Below are 21,216 nucleotides of genomic sequence, written 5' to 3'. Positions count from 1 at the left end.
ACAAATTACTTCATGATACACATCACACTGAAAGAACAACTGTGATGCCAAAGTCAAATATTAATGAGAAGGGTGATGGAATTTCACTTCTTGGAACTTTCACAGCTGGGTTTCTGATATAGATCAGCCAGGCAGCAATCTGTGTTTGTGCTTTACTCTACGTGGAAAGTGAGAGGGTTGGAAATATGGTCTCTAGACTTGGTGATCTCTGGCTGGAAGCTGTGTGACCTTGCACAAGTTACTTAACTTCTCTGGGATTCATGTTCCTCATCTGTAATATGTGGGTCCCAATCCCTTCTCTATCCACCTCTCAAGAGACTTGTGAGGATCAAGTGAGATGATTACTGTGACAAGGGTTTAGAAAAAATCTAAAATGGCTATACAAATGTGAAGCATTTTGGGCATGGTTAACAAGGTCTCTATAGGCATAATAAATTAGAAGAGGAAAATTTCCCAGATGATTTTGGCCAAAATTATAGCTCCTGAAGAAAGCAGTATCCCAGTGGGCTGCCTCCGTAGATCAGATTCACAGCATAATTGCTCAAACCTCTTTTCTCCTGTGATTACAGTTAGAAATTCACTTCCAAAGAAGAAACAAGTCAAACTAAGCAAAAGGATGAAAAGACCTTTTTGTTTTCCTTTGAGGTTCCAGATCCCTGGACATGACACATTTCCCAAGAACAAGCTTACTTGTCCTTCTAAATGTTTAGTCACGTGTCCATCAGCCTAGAAGGGCAAATGGAACCTAAGCCGCTGGTGATTGACTGTGAAAAGAGCTCCTTGACTTGAATTTAAAATGCAAACTGATGTAAAAGAAATCAATAACTACATTTTTTATTGCACAAATAGCTTCATGTCACTTTTCGGTGGTTGTCGCTGAACATCGAGAATTTCAAGGTGGATGAGGAAGCAGGTAAGATGTTCCCTAAAGAAAAGTTCTTCCAGAGAAATGAGGCCAGTGTATTCCTGTAGATGGGAGCATGAACACAAATGGAGAGGTACACTTTGATCTGATGACAAGGAGCGACGCAGGGAGCAGCTGGCAAGGAAGGAGGTGGTTCTGGAAAGCACTGAAAGGACCTCAGGTCCCTTTGTATACAAGTAGTATATGCAGTAAAACTGATAACAGTATAAATCCAGAACTGCTAAGTAGGTCTGCGGATGACCTTAAGACAAAGACATGAGACAGTTTACTTTTTACCCCAACCCCACCAGTCTGGGATGGCACACCTCTTCTCACAGGTAAGACAAAGTAAGAGAGAAAAGGAGGTCTGAAAGCTACCTTCTCAATGCTTCAGACAAGTTGAGGGTTGTGCGTAATGGATCCAGTGGGGAATGGGGGTTGGAGGGAGGTGGTGGTAGAGGATGGTTAGCCCTACCATGAACAACAGCACTGTAGGCACTATGGCACTGGGCAGAGGAAATTCTTTCTTCACTTTTCTAACTATTTTTACAGAGGAGAAATTCACATAACATAAAATTAACCACTTTATGGTATACATTTTAATGGCATTTAGCACATTCACCATGCTGTATAACCATCACCTCAACCTAACTGCAAACTTTTCCATCATCTCAAAAGAGGCTCTATACCAGTTAAACAGTCATTTCCCATTCTACCCTGCCCAGAGGCGATACATATTTTAAAAAATTTATTTATTTGCTGTGCTGGCTTTTCTCTAGTTGTGACAAGGTGGGGCTACTCTCTAGTTCATGTGTACAGGCATCTGAGTGTGGTGACTTCTCTTGTTGTAGAGCACAGATTCTAGGATGCATGGGCTTCAGTAGTTGCAGCACATGGGCTCAGTAGTTGTGGCTCATGGGCTCTAAAGCATTGGCTTAATAGTGTGGTGCACAGGCTTAGTTGCTCCACGGTATGTGGGATCTCCCCCGACTAGGAATTGAACCTGTGTTTCTGGCATTGGTAGGCAGATTCTTTAACACTGAGCCACCAGGGAAGCCCAGAAGCAATACTTTCAATAGACGCCTTCTTTTGCCCATCTCATCCAAACATTATAATACTCAGGGCTCACTAGTGTCTTCTTTAAGCCTAGTTGTAAGTCTCAACCATGTCAACTGTTTAGACACAGTCTTTGCATCTCTGGACTTGGCTCAGGCAGTCCAGGGGCCCTCCCCAGAGTCCTGTACCTAGTGCTGTCACAGACATCTTTGGCTGAAGGATCACATCTCTAATAGAGGCACATCAGGCGTTTGGAAAGGAGTTCAGAGGTGTGTTGTGCCAGCACTCAAGGCACATCTAAGGCTATCTCTGGATCCACCTCAGGGGTGGAGCTTTACATTTGATCATGAACAAATTTCCAATTGGCTACAAGCCCCTTGCTCTGGACCAATGCTTGAAGTGATGACAGGCAGCTTTTTGAGGGACTTGACAGTATCACATCTCTTATGATGCCCCCACAAGGCCAGCACAATATAGTAGGTGCTTCATCCACAATGATTGAATCATCCACTAGGAGGGAAAGGTGCTGACTGATGAGGTACCAGTTAGCTCTGAGGAAAGGCCTGGCTTAGATTCTTGCTTCTATTTCCATGCACCCAGATCTTGGTATTTCTGAGCTTCAGTGTCCTTGTTTGCAAAACAAGTTTATAATACTGCTTCTCTCTTAGGGCCTGAGTGAATATTATGTAAGCTATAATAGATATATAATATATATATTATATATATACACTAGATAATATATATAATATATAAATATAATATATAAAATATAATATAATATATATATATAATAGATGCTTAGTCCAGCTTCTCCAATACTGGAGGACTCTGTACACTGTAACAAAGGTGATTTCAGTGGTAGAAATGAAAGAGAGGGCTAGAAGGTACATGACATTTTTGAAAAAGTAAGAAAGAGTCTTAGGTCAAGAAACAAGACTATAAGGTCAGCTGCTGCTGCCGCTGCTGCTAAGTCGCTTCAGTCACGTCCGACTCTGTGCGACCCCAAAGCCGGCAGCCCACCAGGCTCTGCCTAGGATTCTCCAGGCAAGAATACTGGAGTGGGTTGCCATTTCCTTCTCCAGTGCATGAAAGGGAAAAGTGAAAGTGAAGTCGCTCAGTTGTGTCCAACTCTTAGCGACCCCATGGACTGTAGCCTACCAGGCTCCTCCATCCATGGGATTTTCCAGGCAAGAGTACTGGAGTGGGGTGCCATTGCCTTCTCCGATAAGGTCAGCTAGGAGATACAAAGATGGTTTAAGGCCAACTAACAAGAAACAATGACCCTTCTGCTTTTGGCTCCGTGAGTTCCAGTGATGCTACTCTGAAAGACCTCTTCAAGCAGTAGGGGATGATGACCAAAGAAAAAGATTGATGTGGTCTGTATTGTACAAACAACCAGCCCAGCGCTTCATTCCGTGCGCTCTTGCACTATTAAAACAAACAAATAAACAAACAAACAAAAACCCCCAAACCCCAATGACCCCTATTGGTTAAACTTCTACAATAGGAATCAAATGTCCCATGGAAGCCTGTTCCTTGACATCCTAAATGAACCTCTCAGGCTGGGGTGTGAGAACAGAATCTATGTTAAGCTGCAAGAGGCAGATTCCCAAATACCAAGAGGAGCTTGTATTCTGATGTGGTGTTATCCTCCCGCCCTGCAGATCTGGATTCCCACGGGAGGCAGGGCACAGCTCTTCCACCCTATGTGTGCCCCTAAATTCTTCCTAGATCAAGCTAAACAAACTGTCAGCGTAAGCCGAACTGATTCTGTTTCACCCAAGCACATTGTTTTCCAGGGCCATGGTGCTTCTTGTAACTTGAAATGCTGGAAAAAGAAAAATTAAAGTATTTTGGAGATATAATGGACAGATCGAAGTTTTCTTTGTTAAAAGAATTGCCTTTTGTCCTAGTTAACTCTGCAGACTCAATCAATTTAGGTGTGACTGGTTTATTTTACCAGGTCAATCAAAAATAGAAAAATAATGGAGATGTAATAGTACTTGAATGCATATGTGTGTATAACTATATTGCACTTGGTATTTTCCCATTCCAGAACCAATTTTGTTGTTCACAACTGGAATTAACTGGAGAGTGATGTTTTGAGATGTACCAAGAACTCAGTTCTTGGCCCTTCTACTTTCTATTGATCAAAACAGACGTGGCCTGCCTTATGGATGGTAAGAAACTTGAAATATAACAGAAACTTGAATGAGAAAAGCAAGACTAAATAAGATCCAAACAGACTAGGACAATAGGCCAAATGTAGCAAGATAAAACATCGTACGCAAAAACATCACGCTATGAAATTTTTAAAAAGTCAACCAGAATACACGAGGAAGGAATAATATGGTTTAACAGTTCACTTGAAAATGATCTGGAGAGAGAAAATAGTTTCATCTTTCATGGAAACTTCTGTCAATTTATATCAGACTCCAGGAACACTGTGTTGAGTAGGATTCTGAAATACTGATATATGCTGAGCTCATTGGACAAGAGGGCTATGACCAATTTACACTGTTGGCTTTGGGTGAAGAGTGGGAGGACACTGATACAGATATTGCCTATTATTAGCCAATGGTGGGGTAAAATTGATGTGTATCCATAAAATGTGTGAAGTTCTCTATTGTTTTTTTCTTGTCCAATATCCATTCATCCTTCTTCTGATAAGTGAAAGCTGTTTTTGTCTGGTTATACACCCCTCCACCACTCTCAGCACAAATGATTCCAGTGCTGCTGACTCTGCTCTCAGCCCCATCAGTGTATCACATCCTCGTGGCCACAATGATTATTTCAAGGATAATCAGGTTCCCAGCAGAACAGATCAAAGGCAATTCTGAGATTTTTATTTAAAATGTTGAGCAAAAGGAAATCTCTCTGTTCAGCATGATTGTTGGGAAAGTAAAAAGTGACCCTTAAGCTGCTTGGCAGTATTTTTTATCACCATGAGGAAGGAAGCAGCCTGATAATAGAAGCAAAAAGAAGAAAATAAAGAAAACAGATGGAGAGCTCTGTTGAAATTATTTAAGCAAAGGATTCAACTGTGTCTGAAGCCTACTATCCCTGGTCTTTCAGTCATATGAGCTGGCTTTTTGTTTAATTTTGTTTTTAGGACATTTTGTGCTTGGTTTCCTGACACTTTTAACCAAAGAATCCTTAATATTGTGATTTAATAGAGTAAATACACCTAGGAGATGATGGTCCCATTGTTTTCTGTGCTAGCCACAAAGTTTAAGGTTAAGAAAGGAACTCCTAATGCCACACTCCATTCTCTTCTTTGCAATTCATTTAAATAATGGATATTTTTCCCCTTGGGGAAAAAAAAAGGAAAGAAAAGGACTCCAGGTTGTAGGAGGAGATGAGCCAGTATTTATTGAACGCTTACTATGTGCCAGATACTGTCCTCATTAGAATATCATTACAACTCTTTGTAGAAATAGAATTATTTCTATGTAGAAGTTATTTCTACATAGAAATATGAATTATTATTCCTCATATTACAGATTAGGATACTGAGGCTTAAAGAAGCTAAGAAATTACCTTAAAGTCACACAGTTGATCAGTGAAGGAGCCAAATTTGCATCCATAACTGCCTGGCCCCAGACCCACATTCTTTACTTCAAAACTGAACTGCTTGGTCCTCTTTAGTCTTTGCTAGTGTGAAATACAGAGAAATATCCACTCACCAATAAATATGTATCTGAAAAAATATGCCTTTTTTTTTTATTGCCTCCAACACATATACATACCCTTCTGAAGAAGATGGGATCTGGTAATGGAAGGTTCTTTTATTAGTTGAGGCTGGTGATGGATTTATGGAAAATTTAGGAAAATTTAAGAGAAATAACACTATATGCTACAGTGAAATTTCTCTTCATGGTAAAAGGTTGGGTAATTTAGAGGCCAGTGAATGATCTGGAAGGAAAGATAAGCCAGGAAAACTGAGTACTGCAAATAAGAAATGGAGGGAAAAAAGGATTCCTTCCAATCCTCTCTTATTTTCCCTTGTTCTCCAGCCCTCCTTGGGAAGACCTCAGGGATGAAGAATATCTAAGCAGTAGTGATGGTCATTACTGCTGTGTACCAAACATCTCTTCCTCTACTTCCCAGATACACACAGTCACATTTTCCTTTAAAGTTAAGTGTACCATGTGACTGGCTTCAGTCAATGGAATGTGAGCAGAAGAGAGGAGAAGAAATACATGTTACTTATGGGTATTGTATTCTTCCCCTCGCTGAGGTGATCATGGAACCACATATCAAGATAGAAACTCTGTCAGTCTCTCTCCCTGAGGAAGCACACCAAGGAGAATCTCCCTGTAGATACACTTTGGGTATTTAATGTGAGGGAGAAACAAATTTTGGCTGTGCTAAGACCCTGAGATGCAGAGACTGTTTGTTATTGCAACATCACTTAAATTTTATTGCCTGATGCAGAATATTTCAGGTTTGTTCACTGTGGTTAAACCCTCTCTTTCATCTCTCCTGTGAGGTCCTCAGCTAATTCAACATTGTTCACTGATCTGTTGTTGTGAGGGGATTCCTTTGAGGAAGCTCCAGAAAGATGTAGGATCTGTTGATACCTGGGGTTCCATATATAGTTTGTACGCTTATCTACTTTTTCCTGTGAATTCAATTTGACAGTTTTTCCTTTCCCACCTAGTGTAACATATAGGTCATTTTGTTCACCAGGTTATCTAAACATTTGAGGACTTTGGGGGATATTGTATTACTTATGAGGAAAAACTGCTGTTGAATCTAATGTGTTTGATTGAAAAGAGAAGAAGATAAATTATATATGAAAATCCAACAATTTGCCATAATCACCAAAAGGAACTTAAGTAAGATTTATTATCATTTTTGAAGGACTTCAAATTACACAACTTACAGAATTATTTCCTAATTTCCTTTTAATTTTACATTTTGACTCTCCCCTGCTCATTTAATAATACCATTGTACATAAGCTTCTTCACATTTATCATTTAATTCACTCCTGTAGATAATTCCCCTTTGAGGTGGCTGAAAAGTGAAAGTGTTAGTCGCTCAGTTGTGTCTGACTCTTTGCAACCCCATGAACTGCAGCCCACCAGGCTCCTCTGTCCATGGAATTCTCTAGGCAAGAATACTGGAGTGGGTTGCCATTTCCTTCTCAAGGGGATCTCCTGACCCAGGGATCAAACCTGGATCTCTTGCATTGCAAGCAGATTCTTTACCATTTGAACCACCAGGGAAGTCCCTGAAGTGGCTGAGACAACTGTTTTTAAACATTATTTCTGTTTTCATTTTCCCATATACTCCACCCAACGAATCTATAAGGTGAGCAATGCATCTTTTATTACCTCATTTGACAGATGGGAGCACTAAGCCTGAGAGAGACCATGTGACTTGTATGTGGCAACAAAGTAGTGAAGAAAAACCTAAAGACAAAATCTCATGGCTCAGAGCATTAATATAAAACCAGGAAGATCTAGATTGCCATTTTTTAAAAAATTACCCTCCACTTGAGAAAAGACTGAAAAGGAATGGGGAAAATGAAATGAGTTGTGTAAAAGGGCTGTGATTATGGCTAAGTGCTTATTGTTTAAAACATTTTCTTTAATGTTTTTATAATGGTGGTTTAAATATGAATGAATAAAAATCAGAAAAGGGAAACAGAAAACTTGATGAAGTTTCATGGAAAGTGGTCTTGTCTTCTGTGTTCCTAAGAGGGAAGGGACTGATTTCAGCTCAAATATTTCTGGAGTTCAAGATCCAGCCCTTGGTTAATTTTATGCTTATAAATTTGTCAATTCTGAGAAAAAAAATAAATAACTAATATTTATTAAACACTTACTATGCCTTAGGCACTGGACTAGGTGATTTACAAGGATTATTTTATTGTGCCCTTTGCAACTATCTGATGAGTTAGATAGGTTTATTAGTTCTGTTTTACAGATAACAATACCTCTGAGGCTCAAGAAACTTGCTCACAACTACATGGCTAGAACATTGTAAGACATGGACTGCAACCCAGTCAGCTTGACATCAGTGTTTATGTTCATAATCACTGTGCTACATAGTCTCTAAGCTATTCTATTTGTCATTGGAGGGGAAGCCTGAAGACATAAAGCTCACAATATTTTCTCAGAATATAGATTGGTCCTTTTCTTCTTGTATCTAGTTACATCACTTTCTTCTCACATCTATTTAGTTTTTTTTTATGCTCGGGATGAAAAGTAAGTGTCATCTCTAACACCACCTCCTATTGATTAGCAGCATCTGTCTGGAGTATGGTATTGACAAAGATTCTAAGACTACAAGAAAAATTGCCATGATTGGATTTGCAATGTCTGCCACGGGCACAGGAGAGGGAAGGGTTGACCAAGTGCAAGCAATTTGACAGCCAGGATCTGAAGGTGGTAAAAAGAAGCATTTGGATAGCAGGGCTAGGACCCAAATCATTCAAGGGCAACAGAAGCGATTTTGACTCTAAACCAATCAAAAGTGATTAGGGAGAAACCATGAGTCCCAGGTGAGTGATAGGAGCCTGGCCCATAACAGGACTTTATTACTCCCCCCTCTCATTAGTAGACTCTTGTTCTTTTTCTCTGTTGTGCTCACTTATTTATTTGACAAATACCATATGCCAAACAGTATTCTACCAACTAAGGAAAATGTATAAAACAACATGGACATAAGCTCTGCTCTCCTGTAGCTTATATTCTAGTGGGAATAAAAGCAATAAACTGGTAAAGCAGCAAAAAATTTCATACAATAATTCAGTATTAAGTGCCATGAAAAAGTTAAGCAAATAAGGAGATCTAGCCATGAGGGTGGGGTGCAGGGTGAGAGGTGAAGACTTAGGTAGGGGTTAATGAGGAGAGGGTCTGGCTATCCAGTTGTTAACTTCACAATGACACTAGTACATTTGTACCCTCAGGCTCTCAGCTTCAATAAAGTATATACTAACATGCACAGCTTAGCACACAAGATATCTTGGTTCCCACATCCTTTCCCTTCTGCTATGTGGACTTTGACTCATTTTCTATAGCCATATTTCTTGTGCTTCTCAGTAAATTTTTCCTTTGTGGATTTTTTTGTGTATTTTTCAAATTTCCACAATGTTTTAATCTATGTATTGTATCATTATTATTGTCTTTTCCTATGCTGTTTCCCCCTCCTAGAGTATATTTCCCACTTCTCTAGCTCATGAATATGACTCATTCTTGAGATCTAGGTTGAGTTAACCCAAATTCACCCAAGTGGAGTTAGATATCTTTTCTGAGGTCATCATGATCCTGTGCAGACTGTTTTTTGGGTGTTCCAGTGACAACTTCTGGGACACCACCCTTCTGACTCCAAAGCTTTTCAACTTCAGCTTCATCTACCCCAGAAATAGTGATGTAGGGGTCTTGTTGAAGGTTCCTTTGTAGCCCCAGTCCTAATTCAAAGCTTGATACATGCCAGGGACTCAACAGCTATAATACAGAGAAGATCATGGCTGGAGAGATGGGTCTGTGGGCCTGACACATGCTCTATGCTTGACCCTCCACAGATCACTTACACTCTCTGAAATAGTTTTCTCATCAATTTAAGGTAAAATAAAAACTCATTTCAAAGGATGATTATGAGGATTAAAGAAGATGACTCATAAAACATTTTGTAAAATATCTGACAAAAACTTAGCTTTCATTTACTACATATGATAGTAATTAGTAAGTTCAAAGTTGAATAATTAATAGTTGTGATAGCAGTAGTATAACAGATAGATAATGAAATATGGATGAATGGATGGATGAGTAGATGCTTCTACTTTTGTGGTTACATCAATACTTGACTTGGAATGACTATGATGTTCTGAATTCCTTTGGCTTGGCTTCATGTTCTTCTTGGTTGTAGACTACCTAACATTCCTTCTGTCTCTAGCCTTTGCCTTTGGTACCTTTTGCAGGATTTAAAGACTATCTTCTTAATCCACCACTGTTCACAGTGGATTAACATCCAGAGATTTAGCAAATAGAAGACTGACATCTGCATCATATACAGTTGTGCTAATTTTACTCCTTCATTCACCTTCTCTTTTTTTCATCTACTCACCAATAACTAGTCATTTATGTGGCATTTAATGCTTCATAAATGTTATGAGGCTTTATATAGCACTAACTGAGAGGGATATGGTAAAAAGAGTTTATTTGGTATTTTAAATCTAATTTCTCAACATTATCCTTTTGGTTCTCCCCAGTGGTTTGCATATTTAGGTCCAGCACCCGGGGTTTTGCCAAGCAAATTGTTATTGATGTGTGGAGTTAAAAAGGCAGGAACAAGAGGTTTCTTACTGTGCTAACTGGTAACTCTGCGTGCCTTAAAATAAATCATGCCTGGAACTGCCAAGCCATCTTGTTGTTCTGCTTGCTGATCTGTGAAGAGGCTTAGACCTTTTCCTGAGTGTGTCTTGATTCCCAGTCTGATGGCTGCAGAACCCTCCTGGCTCATGGGCAGAGGGATAAACAGCAGCAAGATGGCCTCTGCTTCCAACATCTCTGACAGTCTCCTTCTTGGCTGGAAGGTCGAGCTGTGGCAGGGGCTGATGTGGGGTATAGGGCTGGTCATCAAATCCCTGAACACTGAGACATAGGCCAAGGAATACAGGAAGAAGCCAAGCCTGACTCCACAGCCCTTGATATCCTTCCTGATTCTAGAGCAGAAGGTTAACTCAGGAAAGATGAAAAGCACAAGGAAGCACAGAGACGTCAATGGACAGACATACCCACCCACACATGCACATTATGCTTCCATTAAGGTCATGTCATGCTTTCAAAAATATATAACCTGGGGCAACAATGGAGAAACAGACATAGAGAATAGACTTATGGACATGGGGCAAGGGGAGGAGAGGGTGAGATGTATGGAAAGAGTAACATGGAAACTTACATTACCATATGTAAAATAGATAGCCAACGGGAATTTGCTGTATGGCTCAGGAAACTCAAACAGGGGCTCTGTATCAACCTAGAGGGGTGGGATGGGGAGGGAGATGGGGGGGAGGTTCAAAAGGGAGGGGATATATGTATACCTATGGCTGATTCATGTTGAGGTTTGATAGAAAACAGCAAAATTCTGTAAAGCAATTATCCTTCAATAAAAAATAAATTAATAAAAAATAATTGTTAAAAATAAAAAATTTAAAAAATATATATCACGGTGGAATGTACCTAATGTAGTGTCAAGAGAAAAAGTAAAGATAAGAAACATACGTACAACCTTATATGTGTATACGTGTATATGTTCAGTTCAGTTCAGTCGCTCAGTCATGTCTGACTCTTTGCATAAATGATAGAAAAAAATGACTGGAAGAAAACAAAAATAATAATTGTGTATTGGTTGTATCACATGCAAATGTTATGACATTTTCACTTAAGATTTCTTTGTGTTATCGTTTTATATTCTCCAAATTTCTACCATGTTCTAATTTCATTTTTTAAGTTATTATCATTTAAGGCAAAGTGGTAAGACAAGAGACAGAATCAGAAAGGATGAGAGGCATAATATTTTAGGCAAGTTTCAGGGGATAGAAACACAATTCAAACTGACTTGAAAAAAAAAATAGCGTACTGGGTTACCACTAGGCATCCCGGAACCCCAGGTTTAGGATCCAAGAACTTCAGCAATGTCCTAGGGGCCCATGTATCCTCCTCCTCCCCTCTTCCCCTTCTCCCTCTCCTCTTCCTCCTTCCTCTCTGTCTCCCCCTCCCCTCCCTCTCTCCTTTTCTTCTCCTTCTTCCTCTCCTCCTCCTCCTTCTTCTCCTCCCCCTCTGCCTCCTTCTCCTCCTCCCCTTCCTTCTCCCTATCCTGTTCTGTCAATAGTGCTAGAGGCTGCAGAGTGAAATGGTTGAGAGCACAGGCTCAGGAGCCAGGTTGTCTGGGCTCAAATTGTGCCTTCCCCACTCAGGAACTTTTTAAACCTGGACTTATTTAACCACTAAATATCACAGTTTTCTCATCTGTGGAATAGGGATGATAAAAATAGCAACAACAATTATAATAATGATTATTAAGTATAAGCTCTATGAAGAGTAAATGAGTTAATATATGTAAAGCATTTAGATTAGTTCTTGGCATATGGCTGGATTTCATTAAATGTTATCACCACCACTGCCACCACTGTTATCAGTTTCCTTTGTTGACTACATTTTGAAGATAAGATCTCATCAGTGACAAAATGGCTACCAGTTGCCATACACCTACAACCTTTGAGCTTTGCATCCTCAAAGGAAAGAGGATTTCTCTTCGTCTACGTTCAATTATCAATCTCGTGTGTGTGCTCAGTCGCTTGAGTTGCAACTAACCCTTTGCAACCACATGGACTGTAGCCCACCAGGCTCCTCTGTCCATGGGATTTCCCAGGCAAGAATACTGGAGTGGATTGTCATTTCCTTCTCCAGGGGATCCTCCCCACCAAGGGATCAAACCGAACTCTCCTGCATTGGCAGGTGATTCTTTATCACTGAGCCACCTGGGAAGCCTCTCAGGAGGCTCTAAATGACTTGGTCTGGTTCCAAGCCCAGACACAAGCCTGTACTAGGCCCAGGAGGTCAGGGTAAGGTAGATTGGCCAGTCTGGGTCACAGGTGTTTCCTACTGTGGGGCTGAAACACTGTAATGGACAACCTCACCAGGGCCTCGGAGAATGAAAGAGATCCCCCAGAGGAAAAAAAGAAGACTGTGAATAGCAATCAAAAAATTATTGCTATTAAAGAGGGACTTTCTTGAATTGAGTCTTCTAAACCTCTTGCTATTCAATCACAGAAACCGGTGATTAAATCCTTAGGGTATGGACTCAAATTGGATTCCATAGGGCCACAACTTGCAGTGGAAAAGTGGGCTCTATTCCAGATGGATGATAAAATGTAGCCTGGGATGGAATGAACAAATATGTGAAATACTACACTTTCCACACTATGCTCAATAGATAGATGGGCACGTGGCATCTAGACACCTGAAAAAGATACCTTATTGGAGTAAAGGTGTTACAGGTTAGAGTGAGGGGGACCAGTTAGAAACCATAGCTGTCATCCAGACGAGAGATTTTGGTGTCCTGAACCAAAGGGAATGGAGAGATATGAGAAGATGGGAGTAAGCTCAACAGAACTTAGGAGAAGGCTATGAGGAGAGAGGAGTTCAAACGGTGCTCATAGTTTCCTCTCTAAATGAATATCATTTAATGAGATGGAAATACATGGGGAAGAACAGGTTGGAGACGGAGGAAGATGGAGGTGAGATGAAGACACCAAAGCCATTCCCTACCAAGGGGTATCACATGTCCTTTTCTCAGAAGACTATGATGGCAGCACTGACCAAAAACTGTTAAATGAGCCCTGGCAATTTCTCCATGTTGACATAGAAGATTGAAGACAACTGTTTTGTAAGCAAAACATACTCATTCTGACTTTAAGATCACCAGGTATTTCTTAAAGTTTATTTGCATGCTGGTGAGTCAGTAAACAAAAGCCCTGGGCCACACAATGCATTTGCAACATTTTCAAATTCAGGAGAAAATCTGCAGTTCAGTAATCAACATGATCAGCTCAAACAAACAATTTGTCATGAAGTAATCTGTGTAAATTACTATAGTGAGAATATTTTCTATCATCTGCATGGTTTTATGGAAAGAATTTCTCCTATTATTTAATCCCTTGGGCTTCAGGGAATTGTTTTACAGTGATCTAATACAGCAGAAGCCGGGTTTATTTACAGTACTTGTTAGAAGTGATTTTGCCTTCTCTCTCCTTGGCTTTGAGGCTAAAATAATGGATGCACAGAGCAAGTCCAGACGTTCTTGAGAAAACTGGAGGAAAAGGGAATCAAGCATAGATATCATTCGAATTCTCAAAACCTTTTAAGATTCACATGCTAATTTTAAAGACAGGCATTGAAAAACAAAAGCACAAAAACATATATCACATTGTTGTTGTTCAGTCACCAAGCTGTGTCTGATTCTTTGCAACCCCATGGACTGCAGCATGCCAGGCACTCCTGTCCTTCACTATCCCCTGGAGTTTGCTCAGACTTATGTCTATTGAGTCAGTGATGCTATTTAACTATCTCATTATCTGCCACCCCCTTCTCCTGTTGCCTTCAATCTTTCCTAATATTTTACATTGGTGAGTCTTAATTCTTATGGGTTTTAGGCACCTTTGAGAATCTTGTGAAACTATGGAAACTATGCCCAGAAGAATACGCATGCATGTGGATACATATCATATGCAACATAGCAAGGACTCATGGAATGCTTTAAGCCCATCTGTGGACTCTAGGTTAAGGACACTTAGTGTGTCCATAAGGAGACCTACTACTGTCCATGAATTTTCATGACCACTTATCTTCATTGTTCTTCACTTTAATTATCAGTATGAGGACAACGAATGGTGCATGAACACCATGGTGCATGTACTAGTGTATATAGCACACATTTCTTGATTGTCTAAAGATTAGTATGTAGTCTGATAACCTAAATTATCAGAACACAACTGAGAACCCAAAAGGAAGCAAGGTACAAAACTACAGGAAGACCATGTACTAAAACTGAGGCACTTCCCTCTAAGAGAGTTACTCTTGTGCCATGCAGAATTTTGTTTTTCACAAAATTCTAATAAGTTCAGCTATATGCTCTCCTAGCCACCAGCAAATCAGACAGTGGAAATTGGGCTGCTATAGGTAGGCATACTGATCACCTCAAGAGCTCAGCTTATTGAGAAACTGACAACAAGGAAAGAGGGGAAAAAAATTCTCAATGAATTGTCAAGGGCCCACTTTACACCTTCCTTTCTCTTAGTTCAACTGCTTGCCTTGCCAGTCCCATCAACGCTAGCTCGAGTTTATCTTCCAAATTGCTTCTGGAGATATCTTTCATAAATCTGATTCCTTCAAGGTCCTATCTTGTGAGTTGGGAAACTATTACAATGGTCTGATTGTAAGATGAGGAGGACATGAACCAAGGCAGTGTTGGCAAAGATAAACAGAAGCATGTGTGCACACAGGTGTGCATATGCGCAAGAGGAAGAGAGAAAGAAAGAGACGGAGAAACATTATTTGTGTGCTTGTGTGTTGTATACATGTGTTGATATGAACTAAGATCCTCAAGCCTTGGCAAGGTGTTGAGAAAGAGAAAGCAAGAGGAAGAAACTCAGTAATTTCATTGTATATATAAGCACAATATTTACATCCTGTCACAACCTCACCTATTTGGATCTTTGTTAGTTTAAGAAGACATGGTTATTTGAGTGGCACAATCTCAAGTTTGCCTTTGAAATATCTATGTAGATTGTGGTTACCAAATGCCAAACCATAGGTTTTCCATATTAGGATTTCTTGGGGTCTTCATTGAAAACAGATTCCTGGGAACTTACCACAGATATAACAAATCACTTGGGGTGGGAGCCTGGGGAATTCACATTTTTAACTAGCTGGTTAAATGACTCTGCTGGGAAGCTGTGACTGGAAAAAACCACTGTTAAAAACTTAACTCTCAGTCAACTTAAAGGATGTATAAGTATTCTGAAGAGTAAATCTCTCATGCAACATTCAAGAATGCATACACTACCAATATTTTCAGTATACAAAAAGATATAAGGCCCCCCATTTGATACCACATTTGGAGGGGCCTCATCTCAGAGTAACTGCATATGCTTTAGCCTAACTCATTGCATTTCTTTCTGCATATTCCTTAATTAAGTCTCTTCAGTAATTTACCCTTAGCCTAAAGCTTTGATAAATATCAATGAGTAACAGGCCAAGCTAAAGCTAAGCAGTCTGCAGAAAATCATCAGTCAAAGGTCCTATTTTTTTTTTTTTTTTCTCTTTACCTCCCACCCTAGGTGAGCTTAAAAAGCATCTATGTGCCGATGACTCACAAATTCCTATCTCCATTGTGAGCCTCTCATCTGGACTTTAGGGTCATATATCCAACTGTCTCCTTGTCATCTCTAGTTGGCATCTCATACGAATCTCAATTTTAAGAATGCTGAAAAGTACTGAACTCTTAAATCATTCCACCTAACCTTTTCCTCTCCAAGTCCAATCTTCTCAACCCCAGCAAATGGTACCACCATTTACCCAGTCACTCTAGCCAAACTCCTAGGGGAGATCAGTCTTGATCCCTCTCTCTTCCTAACCACCCCCTTCCACATTTATTTCTAAATCCTGTGACTCTTACTTCCCAAATATATTCCAAATCTGGCCGTGACTCTTCACCTCTACTTCTATGACCTTGATCCCAGCCACTACCATCTTCTGCTTTATTTAACAGGAACTGGGACCGTTTCTCCTCCAAGCCACTCTGACCACTGGAGTCAGAGGATTCTTAAAGAGGGCTCTATATTACAGAACCTCATACATTTGCTAACGATCCCCCAGTGGTGTTTCAGTGCACTCAGAATCATATCCAAATCCCTTTCTAGGTTTTCCTTTCTATACCATCTCATCCAGGCCTTGTCTCCTTCCAATCAAATGGACTTTCCTCCAGGTCCTTGAACACACCTGACTCCTCCCCGTTGCAAGGTCATCACTCCTGCTCTTCCCAATGTATTCAACTCCTCAAAGGCTCCTCCTCCAGCCTGAGTTAAGTCTCTTTTCCAAGAGGTTTGCTCTGCTCAGCTAAGATTCAGCACACATTTTCTGTAAGGGGCCAAACAGGAAATATATTAAGGTGTGCAGGCCCTCAACTCTGTTTTTGTAGCAAAAGCATCCATAGACAATATGTAAATGATATGTGTGACTGTGTTTCAATAAAACTTTATTTACAAAAATAGGCAACATGCAGATTTGGCCTCTCAGCTGCAGTTTGCTGATCCCTGACCTAAACCAAAGTATGACTTGTCTGTTACTCCTTCTCAGGGCTTCTCATGAGTCCTAAACATGTGCCCACTGCCTGTCTCTCTCACTAGTCTCTTAACTCCATGAGGGTAGAGAGCTCAGACTCTTATGTATTCCCATCAAATACACAGTTCCTGGTAGAATGTTTGCTGCAGTGAGGCCTCAGTAAATACTGGCTGGATAAAGGAAGAAAAGGACAATTGAGGAAGGAAGGGAGAATTTCTCTTTGAAGTTCAAGCACATTTTGTAGAAAGGCAGCAGCCATTGCTGGCCCATACTTTTTAGCTCCTCTTTCTCAACAGAGTTCTTGAGCGAATCATTTATCAGTCTGTTCATTCTGCCATTCGTTTAGCGATGCAGTGTTAACTAATATCCAAAATATTAGTAATGGCAAAATGGCAGGCTGAGGGTTCTTTGCAGATCTCTGATCCCAGAAGCCTTCTTTCTGGTTTTTCTACTGGGAGGCCAGTGCAAGATTTAAGCTTTGTGAAGCAAAATTGAGAGGCTGAATTGATTAGTAAAAAAAAGCCAGGAGAGGTACCTCTCAGCCAATAGGCAGCCCTGCCTTCTCTGCCTGACTCATTACTCTGAAACAGCTCTCAACGTCACTCTTCACCATTTCTCCACCTGGACAGATGAAAAGCAAATAATTGGGTACACTGAAAGCTTAGCACCAACAATACTTTGAAAGAGATGCCTCCCTGAGGGTTGTATGTCCCACTCCTCCCTCCCTCCCCCCGATCCCTTCCCCATCTTCCATCCTCCTCCATGCTGACTGGAACACCAGTGAGGAAGCTGAGAGCTGGGCAGTATTAAAGATCATCAACTAAAGAGCTTTTCACCAGGCAGGATTACGTTTAATAGACAGCAAGAGTATTCCTGCTGGCTCACGTTAAGTTTCATCAAAACTGTGCCTAATTAAAATCTTCAATTTAATTACACTCGTCTGCATTACAAATTTTGATCAAATTGATTCAATATGGTGCAAGGAGAGATGTTCCTTCACATGCAAAGTGAACCCATCCTGAGGCTAGCTAGCTTCTGTGTCCAAAAATCTCTTGGGATCCCCATGTCTAATCCGGATTGCCTTGACCCTCGCCAATTTTGGGATGTGGTGAATCGCCTTTGGCTCAGGGAATTGGCAACTGTTGCTCTCCCCACATCTGCAAGAGTTGTCCTGGAGCCACACAGAAGCTGACAGCTGTCTTCCCCACTCACCTCCCCCTTCCCAGCCTCTCTTTCCTCCTCTGCTTTTGAAATACCCCCATCTTGGGAAAAAATCGCACCCAATCTGTCAGAGAAATAAGCTGTGGGACTGAAGTTCTGGTAATCTGTTTCACTCTCAGCTTGTTAATGGCCCTACAGAGAACTTTAGAGTCCTCGATTCACAGAGTCCCAAAGTAAACAGTGCCCTGATCACCCAGCCCAAGGCATTCTTCCCCTCCTTTCACTCATGGTCAAAAGCATTGCCAAGACTCAGCTTCCCAACACTTCTTTCTCCCTTCCAGAGCCCTTCACTCCATCCCGTAAGGTCCGAAGACCTGACGTCACCCAGGCAACTCCCTCCACCATATACTCACCGAGCAACCAGACCTTTCCTGATGGTCTTAGCCTCAACAAAATATCCCCATATGAGGTCCCAATCCCTCCTCTAAGGTTTCTCCTGTTAACTGACTAGCCAATCTGACGATCAAATTTCTGCCAAAACAACAAAAGCAGCAACAAGGAAAAAAACCTGTGAAAAGAATGCTCCCTACTGCTTAAGCCAAAGTACAAGCTTCCTTCCATGTGGGTATGCCTGGGATAGTTTGTTCCTATGTGAAGCCACAGGCTACATGCTCCTTGTCATCCTATAGAGTCAGTTTTACTCAGAAATAATTTAAACTCTTATTTGTATATTGCAGAGTAAACTGGAATATTCACACAATGTATTAAGACAGAAGAGGAGACTTGAAGGTAAGCCTGCTGGGGGCTGGCCCCAGGCCCCTTGAGTCTCAGTCAGTTTCCTTCATCTTGGTCAAAGAAGCATATGTAGTCCTAGTGACGTTATTTCTCATCATGTTAACATGTGTCCCTCACTGGGACTTCTGACACCAGAAGACTTTTATTTTAAGCGTGACCATCCCCCCTGGGAAGGATGCCTCAGTCTACTTCTTCCTCATCCACTCCCTTCAGCTCCACTCTGAAATCATCAACTGTTTGATTGGACAGTTTCATTTGAATGGCCTGCCATGGCCTTGAAATGAACTTGTCTACCATTCTACACCAGTACCATCAAACCTGCTATCCTTTGTCATTAATGGGGTCCCAATTTCACCAGGCACTGTGTTGGAAAACATAGCAGACATCCTCAACATTATTCATCAAATAAGTAAATAAATAATTAATAGTTGTTTTTGTGTTGTTGTTTCAAAACCACCACATAAGAAATCCTTACCTGTTCTTTAATGAGTAAATTGACTCGATTTTAGTGTTTCTTTCTTTAAAGCAAATATGCTTCTAGTTACTGATTCTATTTGAGCATGCACTCCATAATAGTTTAGGACAAGATGTTTCAACCTAACTTAATAATCCTCTTTTCCCCAAGCAAGGCCGTTGCCAAGTCCTGCCAGCACATTGTAGGGCTCAACAAATGTTAGGTGTTAATAGAAATTATACTAAATAAAAATATATCACAACATGGTAAAAGATGTCAGTGGATGGTATGCAATTAGCTACCAAGCAAACAAGAACAGAAAGCTAAGAAAGGCAGAGAGACAGCTGAGAGGTCAGGAGAGAGCAGTCCCTCCCACCCTGACAGTGTTGTAAGACATACCGTCCAAGGAGATTTAGGAAGGTACCCAGGAGAATTTGAGGCCTTCTTGTAGCCAGACCAGCCAGCTTCCCTAGAGCTTGTGGTTTATGCTTCTTTGGCATGATGATGCTGACTTGAGAGCAGAATCCAGTGGAAAAGTAGACTCGCACTAGGGTAGTGGCAGGTGTGGCATGAAGTCAGAGACCTGAAATGAAAAGTACAAAAGACATTATGGAGGAGGCATTCAAGTATTTACAGAGTGAATTAATTATAACAATATCTTAATGGCTAAAACATTTATTGAGAGCTTGCTCTGAGCTGAGTAGTATTTAAGTGCTGTACAGCAATTAACTGTTTAATCCCTACCATAGTCTGGAAAGGGACCTTTTATTATTCTAATTTGATAGATGTGAACTGAACCCCAGAAAGGGTAAGTAATCTGTGCAAGGTTGCACCGCTAGAAAGTGGTAGAGTTAGGGTCTGAATCCAGAGCCTGAGTATTTCATCCTCAAATCGTTCTTCCTCTTACTTAAATGTTTGCATTTTTATTTAATTTTTCTTTTTCCTCTGACAATGCCTCAACTTCACACTCAGCAAACTCTCTGAAGGTAGAGGTAGAGTCTCAGAGTTCTTAAAATTCTTCTCAATGACCCACCCAATGCCTTCTAATGTAAATATGTAATAAATGTGATTGATTTATTGATAGAAATATTTGTTAGTTGCCACACCGAGAAAATCAGGCACTGTAACAAGGAGGGGAAATCTGTCTAGAAAGGATCACTCAATATTATCTGGTGAAGTCAGTGTACTGTCAATAGGCTATATGTAATAGTTTCTCCTGGCCCACTCAGCACTGCTGTTTCTATTGCCCGGCACTCTCTTTTCTCACCTCTGCCCTTTTCCTGGTTTATTTCCTCCAAGAAATATTTAATAATCTTCTATAGGCCTTAGCACAGATGCCTTTTCCTCCAGAAAGCCTTTCCTGATTCCCTCAAAATTTGGGTTAGAAGGGCCCACAAAATCCTATACTCCTCCCACCAGAAGACTTATCCCATTGCCTTATAATGATCTAGTTCATTGTTCAGTCTTTCCCAAGTAAATCATAAGCTTGTTGAAAATAGGGTTGTCCTCAGCACCTAGCACATGGTATATATTTTTGAATATATATATATTCTATATACATACATATACTGAGTATACTATATACTTATTGATATACCAAGGAGAAAAAGTGATGGAGAGAAGCTAGAAAAGATAAACGAGTTTACTTTCCTCATCTACAAGATAGCCCCAGTTACCCAGGCTTTGTGATTTGGGGCAAGTTCTATATCATCTCAAAATTCAGGTAAGGAAGTGTGAACTACTCTACTTCCCTCATGGGATTGTTGTGAAGATTTGTTAGGATGTAAAACAGAACAGTACCTGGTACACAGTATCTGCCCAGTAAGTGTCAGATGCTGTTATTATTTTATAGCATCAGCTGGTGTTTGAGAGTGAGATTTTCCATTTTTACTTATACAGAGTAACTCTGCCCGAACACTTTAATGTCATTGGTAAATTATTATGCAGTTAACATATACAAGTAATACTGCCAGTAATACATGCAATTAAT

The 21,216-nt window shown here is 40.5% G+C and overlaps 1 protein-coding gene across 49 annotated transcripts in view; it reads right to left on the bottom strand.

Annotated features, from left to right (window-relative positions):
- The window catches only part of LOC145510137 (uncharacterized), a 520,288-nt gene that overhangs the window by 245,818 nt on the left and 253,254 nt on the right, over window positions 1-21,216 (bottom strand). For 43 of the 49 annotated variants that reach the window (XR_014056762.1, XR_014056752.1, XR_014056755.1 and 40 more), the window contains one exon: window positions 19,626-19,809. Coding sequence is in view for 1 of the 49 variants with exons in the window: in XM_081500587.1 (XP_081356713.1) it covers window positions 19,802-19,809 (8 nt within the window). In the remaining 48 variants the exon portion in view is untranslated. Of the gene's footprint in view, window positions 1-16,474; window positions 16,613-17,351; window positions 17,438-19,625; window positions 19,810-21,216 lie in introns of all 49 variants that reach the window. The other 6 variants (XR_014056767.1, XR_014056773.1, XR_014056769.1 and 3 more) reach the window with 2 other exon arrangements.

This window comes from Giraffa tippelskirchi, chromosome 6 (assembly GCF_054371585.1).
Source record: "Giraffa tippelskirchi isolate mGirTip1 chromosome 6, T2T-mGirTip1v1.2.pri, whole genome shotgun sequence".
Classification (NCBI taxonomy): domain Eukaryota; kingdom Metazoa; phylum Chordata; class Mammalia; order Artiodactyla; family Giraffidae; genus Giraffa; species Giraffa tippelskirchi.
The sequence above is the reverse complement of the archived record's forward strand: the minus strand, read 5'-3'. Positions and strand labels throughout refer to the sequence as shown.